Source organism: Aulostomus chinensis, chromosome 13 (genome assembly GCF_037954235.1).
Source record: "Aulostomus chinensis isolate RoL2024-O1b breed Wild chromosome 13, RoL_Achi_v1.0, whole genome shotgun sequence".
Lineage (NCBI taxonomy): Eukaryota > Metazoa > Chordata > Actinopteri > Syngnathiformes > Aulostomidae > Aulostomus > Aulostomus chinensis.
The window spans coordinates 3,496,284-3,513,715 of NC_141332.1; the positions used below are offsets into that span (position 1 = coordinate 3,496,284).

The window sequence follows — 17,432 nt, forward strand, 5'->3', positions numbered from 1 at the left end:
AAGGGCAAGGAGAGGCAGAAAAGGAAATTCGCTCGCCTCCAGTCTCGCCTCGACCGGGAACGAGAAGCAGAAGGCCCAACCCCAGCGGACTCACAGGACAGGTGGATAAGGAACTTATCCAACAGGGAGCTCACCAGTCCTGAGAAACGCGTCCTTGCAAAAGGAATGAACTTTGCTGTCACCCCGAAACATCTCCCGACGGTGGACCTCATCACTGCCACAGAATCCGCCATCAAGAAGAACAACCTCTCCACCACAGAAGCAGATGAACTACGACTCAAGGTCACAGCGGCCCTCTCCGAAGCGAAGGTCCCCTCTGCCAACCTCTCGGTCCAGGAAAGGAAGGCCCTGCATGCACTGAGCAAAGATGAGAACATCACCATCCTTCCGGCTGACAAAGGAAGATGCACGGTGGTCCTTGACACAACTGACTACCAGGACAAGATCAGTTCTCTTCTCAGTGACATTCACACATATGAGACCTTAAAACGCGACCCCACCAGCAGCTATAAGAAGAAAGTGGTGGAACACCTACAGAAGCTGCAAAAGGGGGAAATCATCAACCGCTTGGAGTATCACCGCCTGTACCCCGGAGACGCAGTTCCACGGATTTACGGCCTCCCCAAAATCCACAAGGAAGGTGCCCCGCTCCGACCCATTGTCAGCAGCATAAACTCCGTGACGTACAACATCGCCAAACACGTCGCCACCATCTTAGCCCCCTTGGTAGGGAAAACCCCCCACCATGTCCAGAATTCCATGGACTTCGTGAACAAGGTTAGAGAACTCAAGCTGGACCCAGATGAGACCATGGTGTCCTACAATGTGACCTCCTTGTTAACCTGCGTCCCTACCGTGGAGGCTGTGGAAACAGTGAGGAAACGCCTACAGCTGGACAACACCCTCAGCAACAGGACCAACCTCAATCCAAATCTGCCAACTTCTGGACCTTTGCCTGAACACAACTTACTTCCAGTACAGAGGGAAGTTTTTCAGGCAAAAACACGGCTGTGCCATGGGTTCTCCCGTATCTCCTATCGTGGCCAACCTATACATGGAAGAGGTGGAACAGAGGGCCCTGACTTCCTTCAGTGGACCCTCCCCCACCCACTGGTTCCGATACGTTGATGACACCTGGGTGAAGATCAAGGTTCAGGAGGTACAACCGTTTACAGCACACATCAACTCGGTAGACGACAACATCAAGTTCACCAGAAAGGATGTGAAAGACAACCATCTGCCCTTTTTGGACTGCGACGTCTACATTCAAGAGGACAGGAGCCTGAGGGTGGATGTGTACAGGAAACCCACCCACACTGACCAATACTTGCTTTTTGACTCTCACCATCCTCTGGAGCACAAGTTAGGTGTCATCAGGACGCTGCAACACCGAGCGGAGACCATCCCCACCAGCGTCCAAGGCCGGAAAAAAGAACAGCAGCATCTGAAAAGAGCACTTACAACTTGTGGCTTCCCAGACTGGACCTTTGTAAAATCCTCTTCCAGGTCCAGAAAGGAGGAGAGCTCCAGGAGGAGGGAAGATGAAGAAGGCAGGAGAAAAAACATAGTGATCCCCTATGTGGCAGGGGTTTCTGAGAAATTAAGGAGAATCTATAACAAGCACCGCATCCCTGTGTCTTTTAAACCAGACAACACTCTGAGACAAAGACTGGTTCACCCCAAAGATCCCACCCCTCACAGCCAGAAAAGCAATCTGGTATACGCTGTCAGATGCAGTGAGGCCTGCACGGATCTCTACATAGGGGAAACCAAACAGCCCCTCAACAAGCGCATGGCCCAACATAGAAGAGCCAACTCTGGAGGACAGGACTCAGCGGTTTTCCTCCACCTCAAGGAGGAAAGCCACTCCTTCCAGGACGACCATGTCCAAATCCTCGACAGAGAGGACAGATGGTTTGAAAGAGGAGTTAAAGAAGCCATCCACGTCAGGATAGAGAAACCATCTTTGAACAGAGGAGGTGGACTGCGACATTTCCTTTCACCTATTTACAACCAAGTCCTTTCAAAGCTTCCCCAAAGAGCTCAGCTGAAAGACCCAGGTGGAACGGCTGCTGCCAGCACAGCCCATTAGCATCTGAGTGGTTGGTGAAACTCCCTAACGACCACCCCTGAAACTCCCTGACACCGCACAACAACTGTCGTTTGGGGAGGCCAGGTGAGTCTCGGGAGGGTCGTTCCCACCACAAGAGCACTGACCACTCCCACATAGGTTTATAAGCTGGAGTTTCCACACTCTTCACTAGAACTGAAGAAGCCTCTTGGATGAGAGGTGAAACGTCTTCAAGATAAACTTACGTCCAGTTGACCAGATTTTACTTTGCTTCGATCTACGATGACCTGGATGAATGAGAACCTACACAGACAACAGCTGAAGAAGGAAGCTTCTGGTAGGGGAGGCAGGGAGAGCAAGCCAGCTTGATGGGGGACTGGATGGCAGACTGGTTCATGAGAGGGGAGCGCAGGCCGGTGTAACAGTAGGGAATAAGAGGGGGGGGGCGATGCAGGCGGCGGTTGGGGCTCTGGTGGATCTGTGGAAACACAGAGAGACTGCGAGACACCAAGGCCAAACTACAAAGTGCAACAAGTAGTGGTAGTGACAGTTCCAAAAATGTGCAGGGAGGAGAGGAGGAGAGAGGGGGAGAGGAGAGGAGAGGAGAGGAGAGGAGAGGAGAGGAGGGAAGGGCTCCATGTAACCTGATGTGTCCCCCAGCAGTCTAAGCCTGTAGCAGCATAGCTATCAATGGTTCAGAGCTACCTGAACCAGTCCTAACTGAAGGCTCTGTCATAGAGGAAGGTCTTAAGCCTGGACTTAAACGTAGTTAAAGTGTCTGCCTCTCTGACCCATGGAGAGAGCTGGTTCCACAGTAGAGGAGCCCGGTAACTAAAGGCTCTACCTCCCAGTCTGTTTTTATTGATACTGGGAATCACTAAAAGACCTGCATTCTGGGAGCGGAGTGCTCTGATCGGACAGTAGGGACTAATGAGCTCTTTCAAATAGGATGGAGCTTTATCATTGAGAGCCTTATAAGTCAGCAGAAGGATTTTGAAGTAGATTCTAGATCCTTCAGGAAGCCAGTGAAGAGAAGCTAAAGTGGAGAGATGTGTTCTCTCTTCTTAACTCCCGTCAAAACCCTCGCTGCAGCGTTCTGGACCAGCTGGAGACTCTTTAGGGAGTATTTAGGACATCCTGACAGGAGAGAGTTGCAGTAGTCCAGCCGAGAAGTGATAAATGCATGCACCAGTTTGTCAGCATCACTCTGGGAAAGGATATTCCTAATCTTAGCGATACTTCGCAGATGGAAGAAGGCGGTCCTGGTCACATGCTTTATGTGGGAGCTGAAGGAAAGGTCCTGGTCAAAAATGACCCCAAGGTTCCTTGCAGTTGTACTCGGAGTTAGGGTGATGCCATCCAGGGTTCTCCGTGATATAGAATCATCATCACGGGGTTGACCTAGAACCCCGACACAGGTTTTGAACTTGTGGGTCCTTGCTAGAGGACTTGGAGAACAATGAATGTAACACAAATACCAAACTCCTCACTTTTAGTCAGAGATGTTATATAAAGCTTTTACTTATAACTGAAAGATTGGACCAACATTTTCATAAGGCGTCAAACAAAACTTGGTTGCGTAACTTTGGCAAGATGCCACACACAGCAACCAAGAAAACACCAGCAGAGCTTTTTTGATCTTTGCTCGACTGTCTCCTGTAAAGCCAGACGTGTCTCAGCCTCCCCATGAGTTTTGTCAGAAGGGAACATCAGACTGAGACTTCTGTGTCAGGAAAGATGTAATATATAGATGTTTAATGCAGAGAGAAGGGAGATCCAGGACAGAAAGTAACAAAGACTGCAGGAGGCTGACGGATGATGAAGCCCAGGAAAACCTATCAACTCCAGGACAAACCGTGCATAAGAAGATTTCGGGCAGCGTCCTCTACAGCTGATTTGTGACATCAGATAAATGGGAATGAACTTCTCTCTGCTACCTGAGGAAGAGCAACGAGCTTCTTTCACACTTAGACTGCACTGAAACAGGAAGTGTTTGAGTTTCAAGGCAACTGAACCACATCAGTCACTATGACTCATTACAATACTCATTGTCATCTGTCAGCCTTCCTCTGCTGCTAATGTGGAAAGATGGATGCCGACAGCCCTCCTGAGTGGGTTCCTGCCCGCCATGAATAGTTAAATTTACCAGTGTTAAGACACAGAAGAAAACAGGAAGCTCTTAGAATCCCAGGGGAAGTGACTACCTCTCAGCTCTGCCGCACCATGGAAACGATGCAAACGGAAATCAAGTCGGATTCTTTGTAGTGGTTGGCGCGTAAATTCTCTGCTTCAGCGACGTCAAAAGTAAATCATGAATGTTCCTCATGACGACTGAATCTGCCAAAGCACTAAAACAAGAATGATAATAGCAGTGAAGGTTGGCCAAATTACTTTGCAAATATAATGCTCTCCAAATTACGTGCTATTTCTGTTTGTTGTAATGAGTTACATTCCTTTTGCATTTACTTCACTAAAATACGACCTGACCTGTGTAAGACCTCGTCCGCCATGGCAACATCAGCGTACCATTCCAATGCTGACAGCGGCGCCATATCGTCAGTGATACATTCTGTCTCAAATGTCGTAACTTGTCAGGTTCCAAGCAGCTCAGGTGATCCAGACAACATTAGCTTTTGTAGCTAATTCATGCAGTCACCTCAGCCTCTCTCTGTCTTTTCTTGAAATGACATCTCTTTATTTTAGTAACGCAGAATAAATTGCTTACTTGATAGTCACTGCGAAATAAGGACTCGAATTCTGTTAGTAATTTATTATATTATTATGATACAGCTAAAAGTGACATTTTTGTAATGAGTCAGGGATGGATGATCAAGCTCTGCAGAGGTTCTCTAGCCTCAGCAAGGCATTAACCGCACTTACACATCTCAAAATGTAATTTCCGAACCAAGTCAACCAAAAGTTATCGTGCGATAGATGTCAAGCATGTTTCTTTGTTTTTTTCATCTTTGTTTTAATTCTGCTCAGTGCAAAGAGACCCAGCATTGCCCCGTGATCAACCACCAGCAGTGACAAACCCCCCCCCCCCCCCCCCCCCCCGTTTACCAGGCGTAGCGGTCGGAGCAGTGAAGCAGGCTGCTATGTTGAGCCTGAAGTGTTTTGAGAGGCTGGTGCTGGCTCGCTACTCAGCCACTCGGCAAGTCACCCTGAATACGTAAGAACTGTGAGAGTTTTTTCCTTGAGTGCACCTTGGAGCAGGTTCCTGACTTCAGCACCTCAGTCTAGCCAATGGACCTCAGCCTGATTCTCTCAGGGCTGCAAGCTGAGCCTCCTAATTTATTGACCACTATTTTGCTGGTGCAATTAGAACCCCTGCATGAGTATAAATATGAAAGCAGTGAGTAGGCTGGAGCCCATCGGGCTTGTGTTCCTGCAGGTATCCAATGACCACGACATACAGTCTATAATTCATACCTCAGGAACTGAGCTCAAGCTGTTGTCCCTCCTCACAATTGTTAAGAGTGCCTGAATCTAAATCTAAATCTGTGAAGAAGATAAAAAGAGCACTTAGATATAATTGCATTCTCTTCTTTACTGGCACAAGAGACAATCCTGTTTTCTTTGATCTATCATTTCCTCTCTCCCCAGCAGCCTCTTGGGTGGAAGATATGATGTCTTTCCTTGAATTAGAGAAGATCTGGATCTCCCTCAGTGGAACTGCAGAAAAATTTACTGCCAGATGGTAAACAGCCTCTGTAGACTCCCACCAGCAGAGTACTCTTAACTTTTCCTTGTTTGTATTTGTATGAATGTTCTCATATCCATCCGTCCATCCATCCATATTAAGGGTCGCGGGGGGTGGAGCCTATCCCAGCAGCAACGGGCGAGAGGCAGGGTTCCCCCTGGACAGGTCACCAGTCCATCACAGGACCAACACATAGAGACAGACAACCATTGGCTCTCCCAGTCACACCTACGGTCAATTTAGAGTCTGGATTAACCTGGTCCCTCTTGATGTCTTTGGACTGTGGAGGAAGCTGGAGTACCAGAGAGAACCCAGCAGGAACAGGGAGAACATGGAGACTCACACAGAAAGACCCTGTGCTCCAGCCAGAGCTCAAACCTGGAACCCTCTTGCTGGGAGGTGACGGTGCTGAACACTGCACCACCGTGCCGCTGTTCTCTATCCATACAAATGTATTTATCTATGTATGTATGTGGATGTCGATGTGACAGAAGTGCAAGGCTGTCATACCATAGAAATAAAAATAGATCAGTATCACGTCCTTACATGACATTTTTTCTTGTTATAAAGTGATAATTTTATGTGACAATATGATATTTTCACGCTATTTAAACATATGTGCTATAACGTGAAAATGTTATTGTTGTCACATTATACTATCTACATTGTAACAACATGAAAATTGTGTTATAAAATGGTAAATCATTGTTGAAACAATAAATGTATTCGGTTAAAATGACTTATCAAGCTAGAATTTGATACTTTGTATTGCGATCGTGTGAAACTCGTGTTCATGTAGATAAGCAGAGTCGAGAGGGGTGAAGGGAATATGGTGCATTTATGTGATTTCATAAGTTCTGTTTCACGCTTGGGCTGAGACGTGGCGAGATTCTACAGTTATTAAACACAGGGGATGATATCCTCCTAAGCATGCATACACTGAGCCACTGAGGTGAGGTATCCCCATCTGTCTTTGAGCAGCTGCAGCACCGTACGCACATGCGCCACGTTACAATAATTTCTTCTCTGCAAGGATTGTCTATTCAAACGGGAGTTTTTGTTATTACAGTATAATTTACCATTTCATAACTTTATAAGTATCACATTGTAAGAGGATTGCTATTGTTGTCATGATGATCACGTTATTTCATGATGAGTTTCCTGGTTTTGAAATATGAATACCATATTGTCACAACATTAAAAGTTTCACGCGACAATCTGATAAGTTTATATGTTAAAAAAATGTGAAAATAAGTCATGACCAAAAAATCACATGATATCATGAAACCTTTGTGCAATAAACTTATGTCAAACATGACACCGATCTATTTTTATTTCTATTGTGTGACATCAGTACGCAGTTATTTTGATCGCTATTCATTCATTTTTCCCTCTTTTGAAATGAATGTATACTTCTTTCTTTCATGGGGGGGTTGTCTTCTTTTCTTTCTTTCTTTTCCTTTCTTCCCTTTATTACCTTAACTCACATCCTGTGTAAATTATTTAGACTAAAAGGATGGGTATAATGTCTTTTGATGCTCTCAGTAACTGTTCATCCGATCGACTCACTGACCTGACCGGTGTGAAGAAGACCAGATGGGTGGTTGAATAGAAAGAGAATAAAATAAATGGACAAGAAGCTTTTCTATCTTTATCAGAGTGGAGCTGTAAGGCCATGGCTACTTTCCTGTAAACCAGAAGTAACAATGGTTTGAATGATATTAAGGGACTGATTTATTTGCAGGTTGTTTTGAGTGCTTTTTTCGCAGGGTTTTTGTTTTGGTGCCATATTAGGTGAGGCATTGTGCCGGCAGAGCCTTTTGACCACACATTCTGTCAGATAGAATTTGAAGGACCACTGAGAAAAATCCAGTTTGATTCAGTTATTCAGTTCAGTCTCTTTGTGTGATCATGTGGCAGCCGTTGGTTCATCTTTTTATTTCATTTATATTTAACTCCTGTGTGAGTCAACGCGAAAATGCCTCATGGCTGTTGTGTTGCTGTAAAATTAAGTTATCACCAAACCAATTCATTTTGAGGCTGCTGACAAGTTTAGAATAAAGCTCTTGTGAGTGAGTGACAATGTAGCAAATATTTTTAACCACAGCTGCAAAATTTAAAGGGGTAGTGATTTCTCAAGAGAATTAAGGGTAACTGCTAGGGGTGGATATTTTCAGGCAAGGTCCTCAATCAATCGTCTGAAAAATTTATGATCAAATCACAGATTTGATTTTTTTATATTAAAAATGCGTGTGGAAGGAAATGAAAATGATGTCTTCCTGTGTTAAATCTTTATTTTGAGACGAAAGTCTAATCCAGCAGCAATCCTTAACGACAAGGCAGCTAAACTTTGTTGTTGGAGTCCCATCCCATTGTCTCCCGCTTATTCCTGCTAAGGGTCGTGGGGGGGGGAGCCTATCCCAGCGGCTACGGGCGAGAGGCGGGGTTCACCTTGGACAGGTCGCCAGGTTGTTGGAGTCAGTTCAGCAAAAAAAAACAACACATAAGAAGTGATGATGTGTTCAACCTCGTCATAGATTAGCAGGCCGACGCTATTCATCATGACAGGCTCTGATAGACCGGCTCAGCTAAACTCAACACATATTGAAAACCCTCAACAATGCTTCTGAGGACCACATCCATCCAAATCAGTCTGCCGATAGCTTGAGTCACCGCAGCTCCTCCGTGCTACAGAAGCAGCAGAGGAGGAGACCAGGTTCAGGTATCCAGTGACCAAGAGAGGCATCATCAGGGTCACTGTTGAGTTGTATGATAGCCGGCATTGCAGAATGAACAATGAATTCCAAGTTCACAATAGTCCCACAGCAGACTTTTGGGTTCTACTGCAGTCCATAACCCCAAGCAACTGCGTCAAAGCTCTGCATTGACAAAATCAGTCAGTCTACTGCGGTACCATCGCGCAACAACGTAGACAAGCTTCCACTTGGGCCTTCACACTGGAGAACTTATTAGATAAATGATCAAATATTCAGTTACTTGCCCTGGCACTTAATGACACCATGTTTGACTCCACACTCTCCCCTGTAACAGGTCAGGTCTCAGTATAGGTGCAGGGCTTCGACGTCCAGGCGCAGAGATTCTGGTCCTCCTCAGACTTGTGCTGTGTGATAATGGAATTCAGTAGCGGGCTAAGGTTTCCTCTGTGAGGTCAGGTTCTATTGATTCAGTGTCTCACAGGTTGCCCATAGGTAGCTCTGCCCCAAGCAGGACCTCCACAGCAAAATGTGTGATGGCACAGCATCTCCTGCTGTGAGAGCTCAGTGGAAACACATGTCATCACAGCTTGGCTTGGCACAGCTGAAGCAGACATACGCAAGTCCACACAAACACATAATAAACCAGCAACTCCTTTCATTTCACCAACACCAACGTCTTGTGCAGAAGCTTTTCGTTACGGTGTCTGACTCTCGTAGATGTATTTATAACTCTATATTGTGTGTACCTGCTCTGTTTTCTGTCACAATGCATTTTACGTATTCCCAGTTTGTGTCCTTCTACAGCACCAGTGACTCACAAAGAAACAGGACAGCAGGTGGTGAGTGATGTAATATGGAGCACATATAAGTCTGCTGTCTGTCTGCTGGGCCCACCTGAGGAGGACGCAAAGTTGGGGAACAGGAGACACATCATTAAGATGGTTTCAAGAGATGTCAAAGTATCCATCCTGAAGTTACCCTCTTGGCTCCCAAAGTGTTAGTAGCAGCATGAAAAAGAAGACGAGGCGTTTATTTAACGGCGTTCTCTAAGACACTGAATCAGAGAAGATTTGAAGATTTCTGGACAAACTTCTCGAACATTGAAGTAGCTGGACTGGACCAGGACTGGTGAGCAGATGATGTCTGTGTTCAGGTGTAAGCTCCCTCTGCTCCTGTACGGGGTCCTCCTGTGCAGTTTCTTTGCTCCCCTTCCCGTCAGCAGCAGCAGCAGCAGCCAGAGACAAACCCTTCAAAGCACCAGGTCATTGATCTGGGCCAGCGGCAGCTCCTGGGACAAGAGGGAGGTCACAGCTGGAGATGGAGAATACCTGCTGGGGATAAAGAGACTCCGAAGGCTCTACTGTAACGTGGGCATCGGCTTCCACGTCCAGGTCTTACCAAATGGGAAAATCACCGGCGTGCACAGTGAAAACAGATATAGTAAGTACTTTCACCTTTAAAAAGCCAAACAAATATGGTAACTGTTACATCCATTTACTGTACAAATGGGTTTTTGTACACAAGCCAAAGTTTAACTGGAATTGTGGCCATTGACCAGTAATTTGTAAATCATAACGAGCCACTACTTCTTGACAAGTGATGCATTTACTTGTAGCAGTTTAAGACCTTGCAGGTGTGTCGCTGGTATCACGAGAAACTGAATTCCGGAGTGTCAAGTTGTTTGATGAGCACTTGCGTTGAAGCAACATCATCATCGTTCGCATCTGTGCTCAGCATCCATTCACCCTTTGCCTATTTAAAAGTATTTTTGCCCAAGCAAACCTTGAAAGGACAAGTCAATTTGTACTTGGCCAGCAACAAACCGCAAACCAAAATCCAAACAGAAAGCTTGAAATGTTGAGTTTTAAGAAGATTTGAGAGTAAACATGGATATGTTGCAGTCATTGACGGAGATTTCACCAATTTCACTAACTTTGGCTCATTCTGCATTCACCAGAAAGTAAAAGGTGTCTTACATGGTTGGGCTATAAGCTCAGTACTAAGCGCACAATACTGTAGTCAAGAGAAATCCACACACCCCAAGAACTACCCAGTAGCTACTGGGCACACATGATAATATTCCTGCTGCGTTTAGGGCTGAGCCCCGCCCTCCCCCTCCCTGCACCCACCTGTGTACAACCGGGTTTTTTGAAAATCGTTGTCAAAACAACACGGCAGTGTAGCACCTTGTGCTTGAATTCAAATTTTGCATTTTTTGCAGCAGTGGTGAAGGCAACCTGGAGGACAGTGATGGTGTTTCTGTGTGGGGGGCTTGTTTTGGTTTTTGTTGCTGCAGTCTGTTGTTTAAACTCACACCCACTGCGTGTCACTGCTTAAACACAGAGTTGAATCTGTGGATTAGATGACAAAGTGTTGTGAAAGCTACAGCGAAGGCGACAACCTTTCAGTCCTTCCATACATCGTTGATAGCGGAGTTCTGACTGCTCGTCGCATGTTGGTCCCACGTCGGAGGCGCTGGAAGCTGGCCTCAAATTACTTTGCTCTCCCGAATTTTATGTTCCCATCAATGCTGATCAGAGCCAACAAATCCGTGTCTGCTGCAGGGTCATTTGATCCGGGAATGAATGTCACTGTAACCTGTTGCAGGAAACACCTGGGGGTCTGCGGTTTTTTCAGGCAGTGGGCTTTAGTCTTTCTGATCACGATGTCACTTTGTTAAGTGGGAACAGTTCAGGAAGTAACTGAAGAGAGGAGTGGTTGCAACAGAAAAACACCAGGACACGTGATGGATGTTTTGAACCGACTTGCTGGGAGTTGTTTTCTGATGAGTGTGATTTTAAATACCTGGTCAATGCGATGAGCTCCTTTAATTCATTAGTGAGGACACTGTGACTCCCGCTGAAGAAATATGTCTTCACCATTCCAACACTTTAATGATATATATTGATGGTGCTGATGTCTCCACCAAGCTGTCTCAGCGCCTGCTGGATTGTTCCGTGATGAATGTGGTCAGCGTAGCTGCTCCAGCTGATTACAGTGATGAGGGACTGCACTGATTGTCGCTGCTCTCACATTCCTCATGAGGGTTTCAGACTTCAGAGTAAAACAGGAGGGACCAAAACAGGGCGTTTCCACTGGTGTTATGAGGTGTTCTCATGTTCATCGCGAGGGTCCAAAAACGTTGGTCCGATAACGGAAGAATTACCTTCTTGTGTTAACTACGATCCAATAATTCTCCAGCAGACTGAATATTGCTCTTTTGGCCCCTAAGTTTATTTTCTAATTGAAAAAGCAAATGTTCTATCAGCTAAAATCAGCAGCATGAATTAAACACACACATACGCACACAAGGGGAAAAAAAAACCTACTGCACCACCTGGTGGAGCCTGGTGGCACTGGTTTTATGGAAGAGGGTTTTTTTTTACAGGACAGGCCAAAAAAAAAAAAATGGAAATGGAAATGATTTTAAGTTCATTTTAAACATGGGGTCCTCACTCCCCACCCCCTCCACCGATATTTTCATTCACTGCTAATAAGTCAAAGCTAAAGACCCAGTGGCACCCAAATCCTGTTACAAATATTCTTCATAGCATCTGTGTGTGTGTGTGTGTGTGTGTGTGTGTGTGTGTGTGTGTGTGTGTGTGTGTGTGTGTGTGTGTGTGTGTGTGTATTGGCAAAACTGCAGTTAATCAGACTATCTTAATTCGAGTAATATACCCTTTATCAATACATATTGCAGATCAAGATCTCTAGAATTTCAGGCAGCTCCAAAGGATGAGCTGAGATGCAGCTGAATTGTGACGCTGCCAAGAATCTGATTTATCAACCAAACCTGCGAAGCTGTTCCATTCAACCAGGAAGGAATCTTTCCATTTTTCATAAACCCCAGGAGAGAGAATCATGGAGTTTTATCTTACAAATAAAATGAAAAACATGCTGCTGTAGAAACAGACCTTTTTATCTTGGGCATCGGTGCCTTCATGTCTTTTATATGGGCTAGAGGGACAAAAGGGCCTTTTTTTGTTCTTTTCATCTAAGAAAAACAATACTGATGTCATAGAAGAACGTTTTTACTGCTCTTGTATTTGAATTGAATGATGTTTTAATTTTTCTTGTGATGAGTTTGAGGATGACGGACCTCGCAGCTGAGGGCTCCTCCCGGAGACCGTTGACCACACAGATATCATACAGTTGTTTTATTCTTCTGTTGTTACAAGGCTTATTTATTTATGGTGAAAGCTTTATATTTGCTGGTACTCATTTCATAGTTTTTAATGCCAGCTTCCCTTTGAGACATAACCAGCTTTGTAACCTAAATATTCGTCATTAAATCAGCAATTGTGGGCACAACAGAGGGTGACAAGTTCATAAGCAATCAGCTGGTAGATGATGTGTGTTTTTAAAGATATTTCTCAGAGAATCAACATTTCTGATGCTGCAGGTCCAAAAGTAATTTGAATAAATGTAGATTAATGTATGTAAATGGTATATGAGTCAGTCTGCTAATTATCTTGGTATAATATGCACAACTAATCAACAGCTGTTTTTACCTGCTGGCTACAACGTGATTCAACTATTCAAGGCTGGTTCAGCTCTGCAAAGAGGTTGTGTATCCTGGTTTGTCACCTTCTGTAAGTGCTTAAACCGGTACATGCATGATTAACTGTGAGTTATCTAAATTAACTAAACACACACTGGGACTTGATGAAGTACATTAAGTCTGGACTGTGTTACTCAGTGTGGCTAGCTGGTCAGAGGGGTCGCCAGTTTCTTGCGAGATTCTTAGTCTTCCAACCTCCATTTCTGTCTTCCACCTTCTTGCTACGAGCTGTGTTAATACATTTGGCCTGTTACTCACAGAAGACCATTATTCAGATCTGTTAGTCCATAAACTCCTGAGATGATTACTGAGACTCTCTAATCTAATCTGTAATATCTGAAGAGAAACAGAAACTAAATTGGAAACTTGCTGTTTTATTGCAGCCCTTCTGGAAATTTCTCCGGTGGAGCGAGGAGTGGTGACTCTGTTTGGCGTGAGGAGCGGCCTCTTCGTCGCCATGAGCGATAAAGGGAAACTCTACGGTTCGGTAAGAAATGATCAGAACTTGTTAATTAGAAGACTTCAGAACAGACCTGTGGAATCAAACAACCGTATTTTCATGCAGATGTAATAATAATAATACGTGGAACTGTTAAGGTTTTGTAGGGTGAACTTGGCATGACACAAAAATTAAATGTGTGTTTACATGATACAACTTGTGTCTTAAACTGAGGGTCGTTAAATCGTGGTTTAAAAACTGCATGAGAGGTTGAGTCCACACAATTAGATCCATCCATCCATTTTCTATACCGCTTATCCTTTGAGGGTCGCGGGGGGGGGGGGTGGCGTCCATCCCAGCTGACATTGGACGAGGCGGACGGGTCTGTAACAGGACACAAATTAGATTTCATTTCCAAATGCATGCATTTAACTTCGTTTGTGCTTCCCAGACACAAAGCTTCAAGTTTTCAAAACCTGAAAGCACAGACCACTGACAAGTGTGCAAACAATCAGCTGAGCCGGCAGACCTCCAGGTGTCCATCCTCCTCGAATGATGATGGGCGGGGTTTTCAGAACACGAGTTCCCTCTGACTCTTACGACCATCTCAACTCTTCTGACTGAAGAAATTAATGAGGTTGATGCTGAAGGGAAAATCTTGAACAAAAAAAACAAAGAGAAAAGAGTGCAGACCTCCACAGTAACCTGTAACTGAGATCACCTCATGCGTCTGGATGAGGTTTCAAACGCATGAGAAAAGCGTCTGGATTTTTGTGTCAACCTTTGACCTACTGACCCTTCAAAAAAATCTGTCACAGAATTTCCTAAACCCGAATCGGGATGGCTCTCAAAGTAATGGGTTCTTTCCAGGGCCAAAAATAGTGGTGAAAATCAATCCATAATTTTTACGGAATCCTGCCAGATGGTTGAGTCTGTCTGTCCATCTGTTTCTGTCAGTCTGTCCATATCAGGCAAAAACTCTGCCAAACCTCCTTTGGCAGGAGACAGAAACATGATAGAAACCACTTCAGACCAGAAGGTGGTAAAATGTGAGCAGCTGCTCTGAAAAGTGAAAGACATTTATGTACCAACACATTAATGATGACAGTTTACTTACTTTATAGAAAGACATTCAAGTGATTGATGCTCGTGATTGGATATTGGATGGGAAATATCAGAAACAGGCGCTGATGGATCAAAACGATGGTGCAGATCCAGGTACCGATCCAGATTCCTTTCCGTCCCTTTCAGATCAAATAGGTTCCCTTCAAACAGATTTGTTTTTAAGTCTTTTGCTTCCATATTGAGTCGCTGTATCTTAATGAGAAACGCGCTAAAGCTAACTCAAACTCGTGGAGCCCATCTCAGTGGGGCGATGCTGCCACTAAAGAATTTACCAGATGTCGCCATGCCTGAAGGTAGCGTGCCATTACTGACAAGTCAGCATGTTTTCTTTAGACGTCATGTGTCCGAGATTGAGCCGAGCAGAATAATGGAATCTCTTCCCACAGAGCGACGCCTCAACCCTTTAGCTGACGCTTGGATCTCAAGAACTGGAGGTCTGTTGAAAACCAAACAGTGATTGTTATCACTCCCCAAAGGCACTAAAATATGTACAAAATAAAAGTTCCCATTGTTTTCCTCTCGCTGAGGAAGTCAAAGGGTTGATAAGAAGTGATCATCCTACATATCATGCAAACAAAAATACTAATCGTGTTGAAGCAAAACAGAGATGAGCAGATGTGTATCAGAATCACATCTGAACCGGAAAAAAACGTGCCTCTTTAATCGCAACGACCTCTGCCCACAATGGTCCTCAAAATAAGTTCCTTCAAAGAGTTTTCACTGAGCGGGATGGGCAGTCTAGATCAGGTCGTGATCTTTTGACCCTTAAGATGTAGGGGTAAGGCTTTATTGCGTAGTGACTGACTAAACATGGAGCCATCAGTGGACCTGTTTAGAGTAGTGACCTAAGCTAACTCAGCCACAGGCTAAACACCAGTTAGTCATCCAGTTCGTCATCCAGGTCGTCATCCAGCAGCAGTCCAGTAGGAGCAGAGGTGGGTGTTGTGATTGGAGAGAGACCTTCTGCCAGACCTTCGTCAGGGAGTTCATTTCCCACATATTTATAGAAAGGACTATCAGTATCTGTGCTAAAGGAAAGCTCTTGACCCTTCTCCACTCAGCTTGTTTAGTATCTGATTCCATAGCTGTTCCCAGGTCAGTGCCTCATCTTGATAAATGTCACTTTGATCCGTCCAGTCTCGTTTGAATCAACTCTGAACTTCTTCACTGTTGTTTTAAACCCCTGTGGTGAGAAAAGAGAAGAGGACGTGGCTGCTGGCTCGATGATCGGACTCTGTTATACAGAAAGGTAGCAGGGGACTGACCGTCATTGCACAGAGGAGGTGGCCTTCATCACCACCTGTCACCCACCTACAACACCTTACCCAGGGATCTCAACACCCGTTCATACTTGCATCCCCCTGGACCTAATAACTCACATGAATACCTCAGTGTCTCTGTGGAGGGTCACACGCACAGAGTTTAAAAGCTTGCAACATCCCACCACTGACTTAGAACTAAAGAAGTCTCTTGGATGAGAGGAGAAACGTCTTCAGGCAAACTGAAACAGTCTATTTTAAGATTATTTCATCATGGGAGTAGAAATTACTTTTTGATTAAGACCCAGTGTGCGGTATGATCCACTTCACCAGTCTGCACCATGGCTAGCAGCTCATTGTCGCTCTTCTGACACATTCAGGACATTAAATGTGACACACCGGGAAAAAAAATTAAGAGAAGTCGATTTCTTATTTCAAACAGTTTTACCCATGTTTAAAAATGCAATAAAAATAATTGCTATAAAAAGTATAAGGATCATACAACCTGAAGAAAGAAAAATGAGATTTTTGGAGTAGGCTTGTGTTGTTAGCATTTAGCTTTAGTAGAATTAATGCTTGCTGGAATTGTTGTTTTGTTCCAGGATATAAAACTGCTGGAGACAGAAGACGTTACTAACAGGTGTGCTGTCCCTCTCCTCCTCCTCCAGGGTCACTACAATGATGACTGTAAGTTTAAGGAGACCCTCCTGGCCAACAACTATAACGCCTATGAATCTGCAGCCCACCCTGGCATGTACATCGGCCTCAGCAAGACGGGAAAAACCAAGAGAGGCAACCGGGTCACACCCACCATGGCCATGACACACTTCCTCCCCAGGATATGAAGTTGAAGAGCCAAAATTACAGAAAAAAAAAAGTGAGGGCCATTGTTTGGTCCCAGTTCACCCAATCTAACCATCGATGGAGGCAATGAACTGTTGCTACGCACCAACCAGAGGCCAGTAAAGGGCACTGAATGAAGACTCCAAAGAACAAACAATAAAAATGCATCATAATGTGCGTCTTCAGAGTATCTGGCTGTGATGAAGGTTGGAAGCTTGCTGATATTCATTTAGACTCGTCAGACCAGGAGAAGCAACAAGTCGAACTAGCAACACCAATAACTAGTTCAGCCAGGTTCAGTAGGGTAAGTTGAACCCTTCAGATATTGAATAGTCAGTTTCAACTTCATGCAACACAGTAACATGGATGAATACATCCATCATAAAATGTGATGATGTCACTAGGTACCTTCACCCTTAGGAGAGGCTTAGGGGTCTTGACAACTCATCATCCAAATGACTTCAGTCTCAGCACTGCACTTTCTCTGGACCTCAGCAATACACCCACAAAGTTTGAGGTCAGCTGGGTGAACAACTGTCAAGAAAAGTGAGAAACACACATACACACACACACACACACACACACACACACACACACACAGTTGTTCCTTCCTTAGTCAGTGAGATTAGGTGAGCCAGACCCAGGGCTTTGGTCCTGTTCAGGCTCACTAACTGGCATGGCTCACCAGGACTGTTAAACCCATGGAGCCATCAA

At 44.8% G+C, this 17,432-nt stretch overlaps 1 protein-coding gene across 1 annotated transcript; it reads left to right on the forward strand.

Annotated features, from left to right (window-relative positions):
• The first annotated feature begins 9,630 nt into the window (after positions 1-9,630).
• Positions 9,631-16,720, forward strand: LOC147250488 (fibroblast growth factor 4-like). Its single transcript, XM_086222484.1, has 3 exons — positions 9,631-9,931; positions 13,436-13,539; positions 16,544-16,720. The coding sequence occupies exons 1-3, from the start codon at positions 9,631-9,633 to the stop codon at positions 16,718-16,720; spliced, it is 582 nt and encodes a 193-aa protein (XP_086078610.1).
• Positions 16,721-17,432: the final 712 nt, after the last annotated feature.

What these genes read in the sequence shown, in the direction of transcription:
- LOC147250488 (XM_086222484.1), top strand. Translation starts at nt 9,631, where the DNA reads ATGTCTGTGTTCAGGTGTAAGCTCCCTCTGCTCCTGTACGGGGTCCTC. An exon ending in GCACAGTGAAAACAGATATA is followed by an intron (nt 9,932 to 13,435) that starts GTAAGTACTTTC and finishes GTTTTATTGCAG; the next exon opens with CCCTTCTGGAAATTTCTCCG. An exon ending in AAGGGAAACTCTACGGTTCG is followed by an intron (nt 13,540 to 16,543) that starts GTAAGAAATGAT and finishes CTCCTCCTCCAG; the next exon opens with GGTCACTACAATGATGACTG.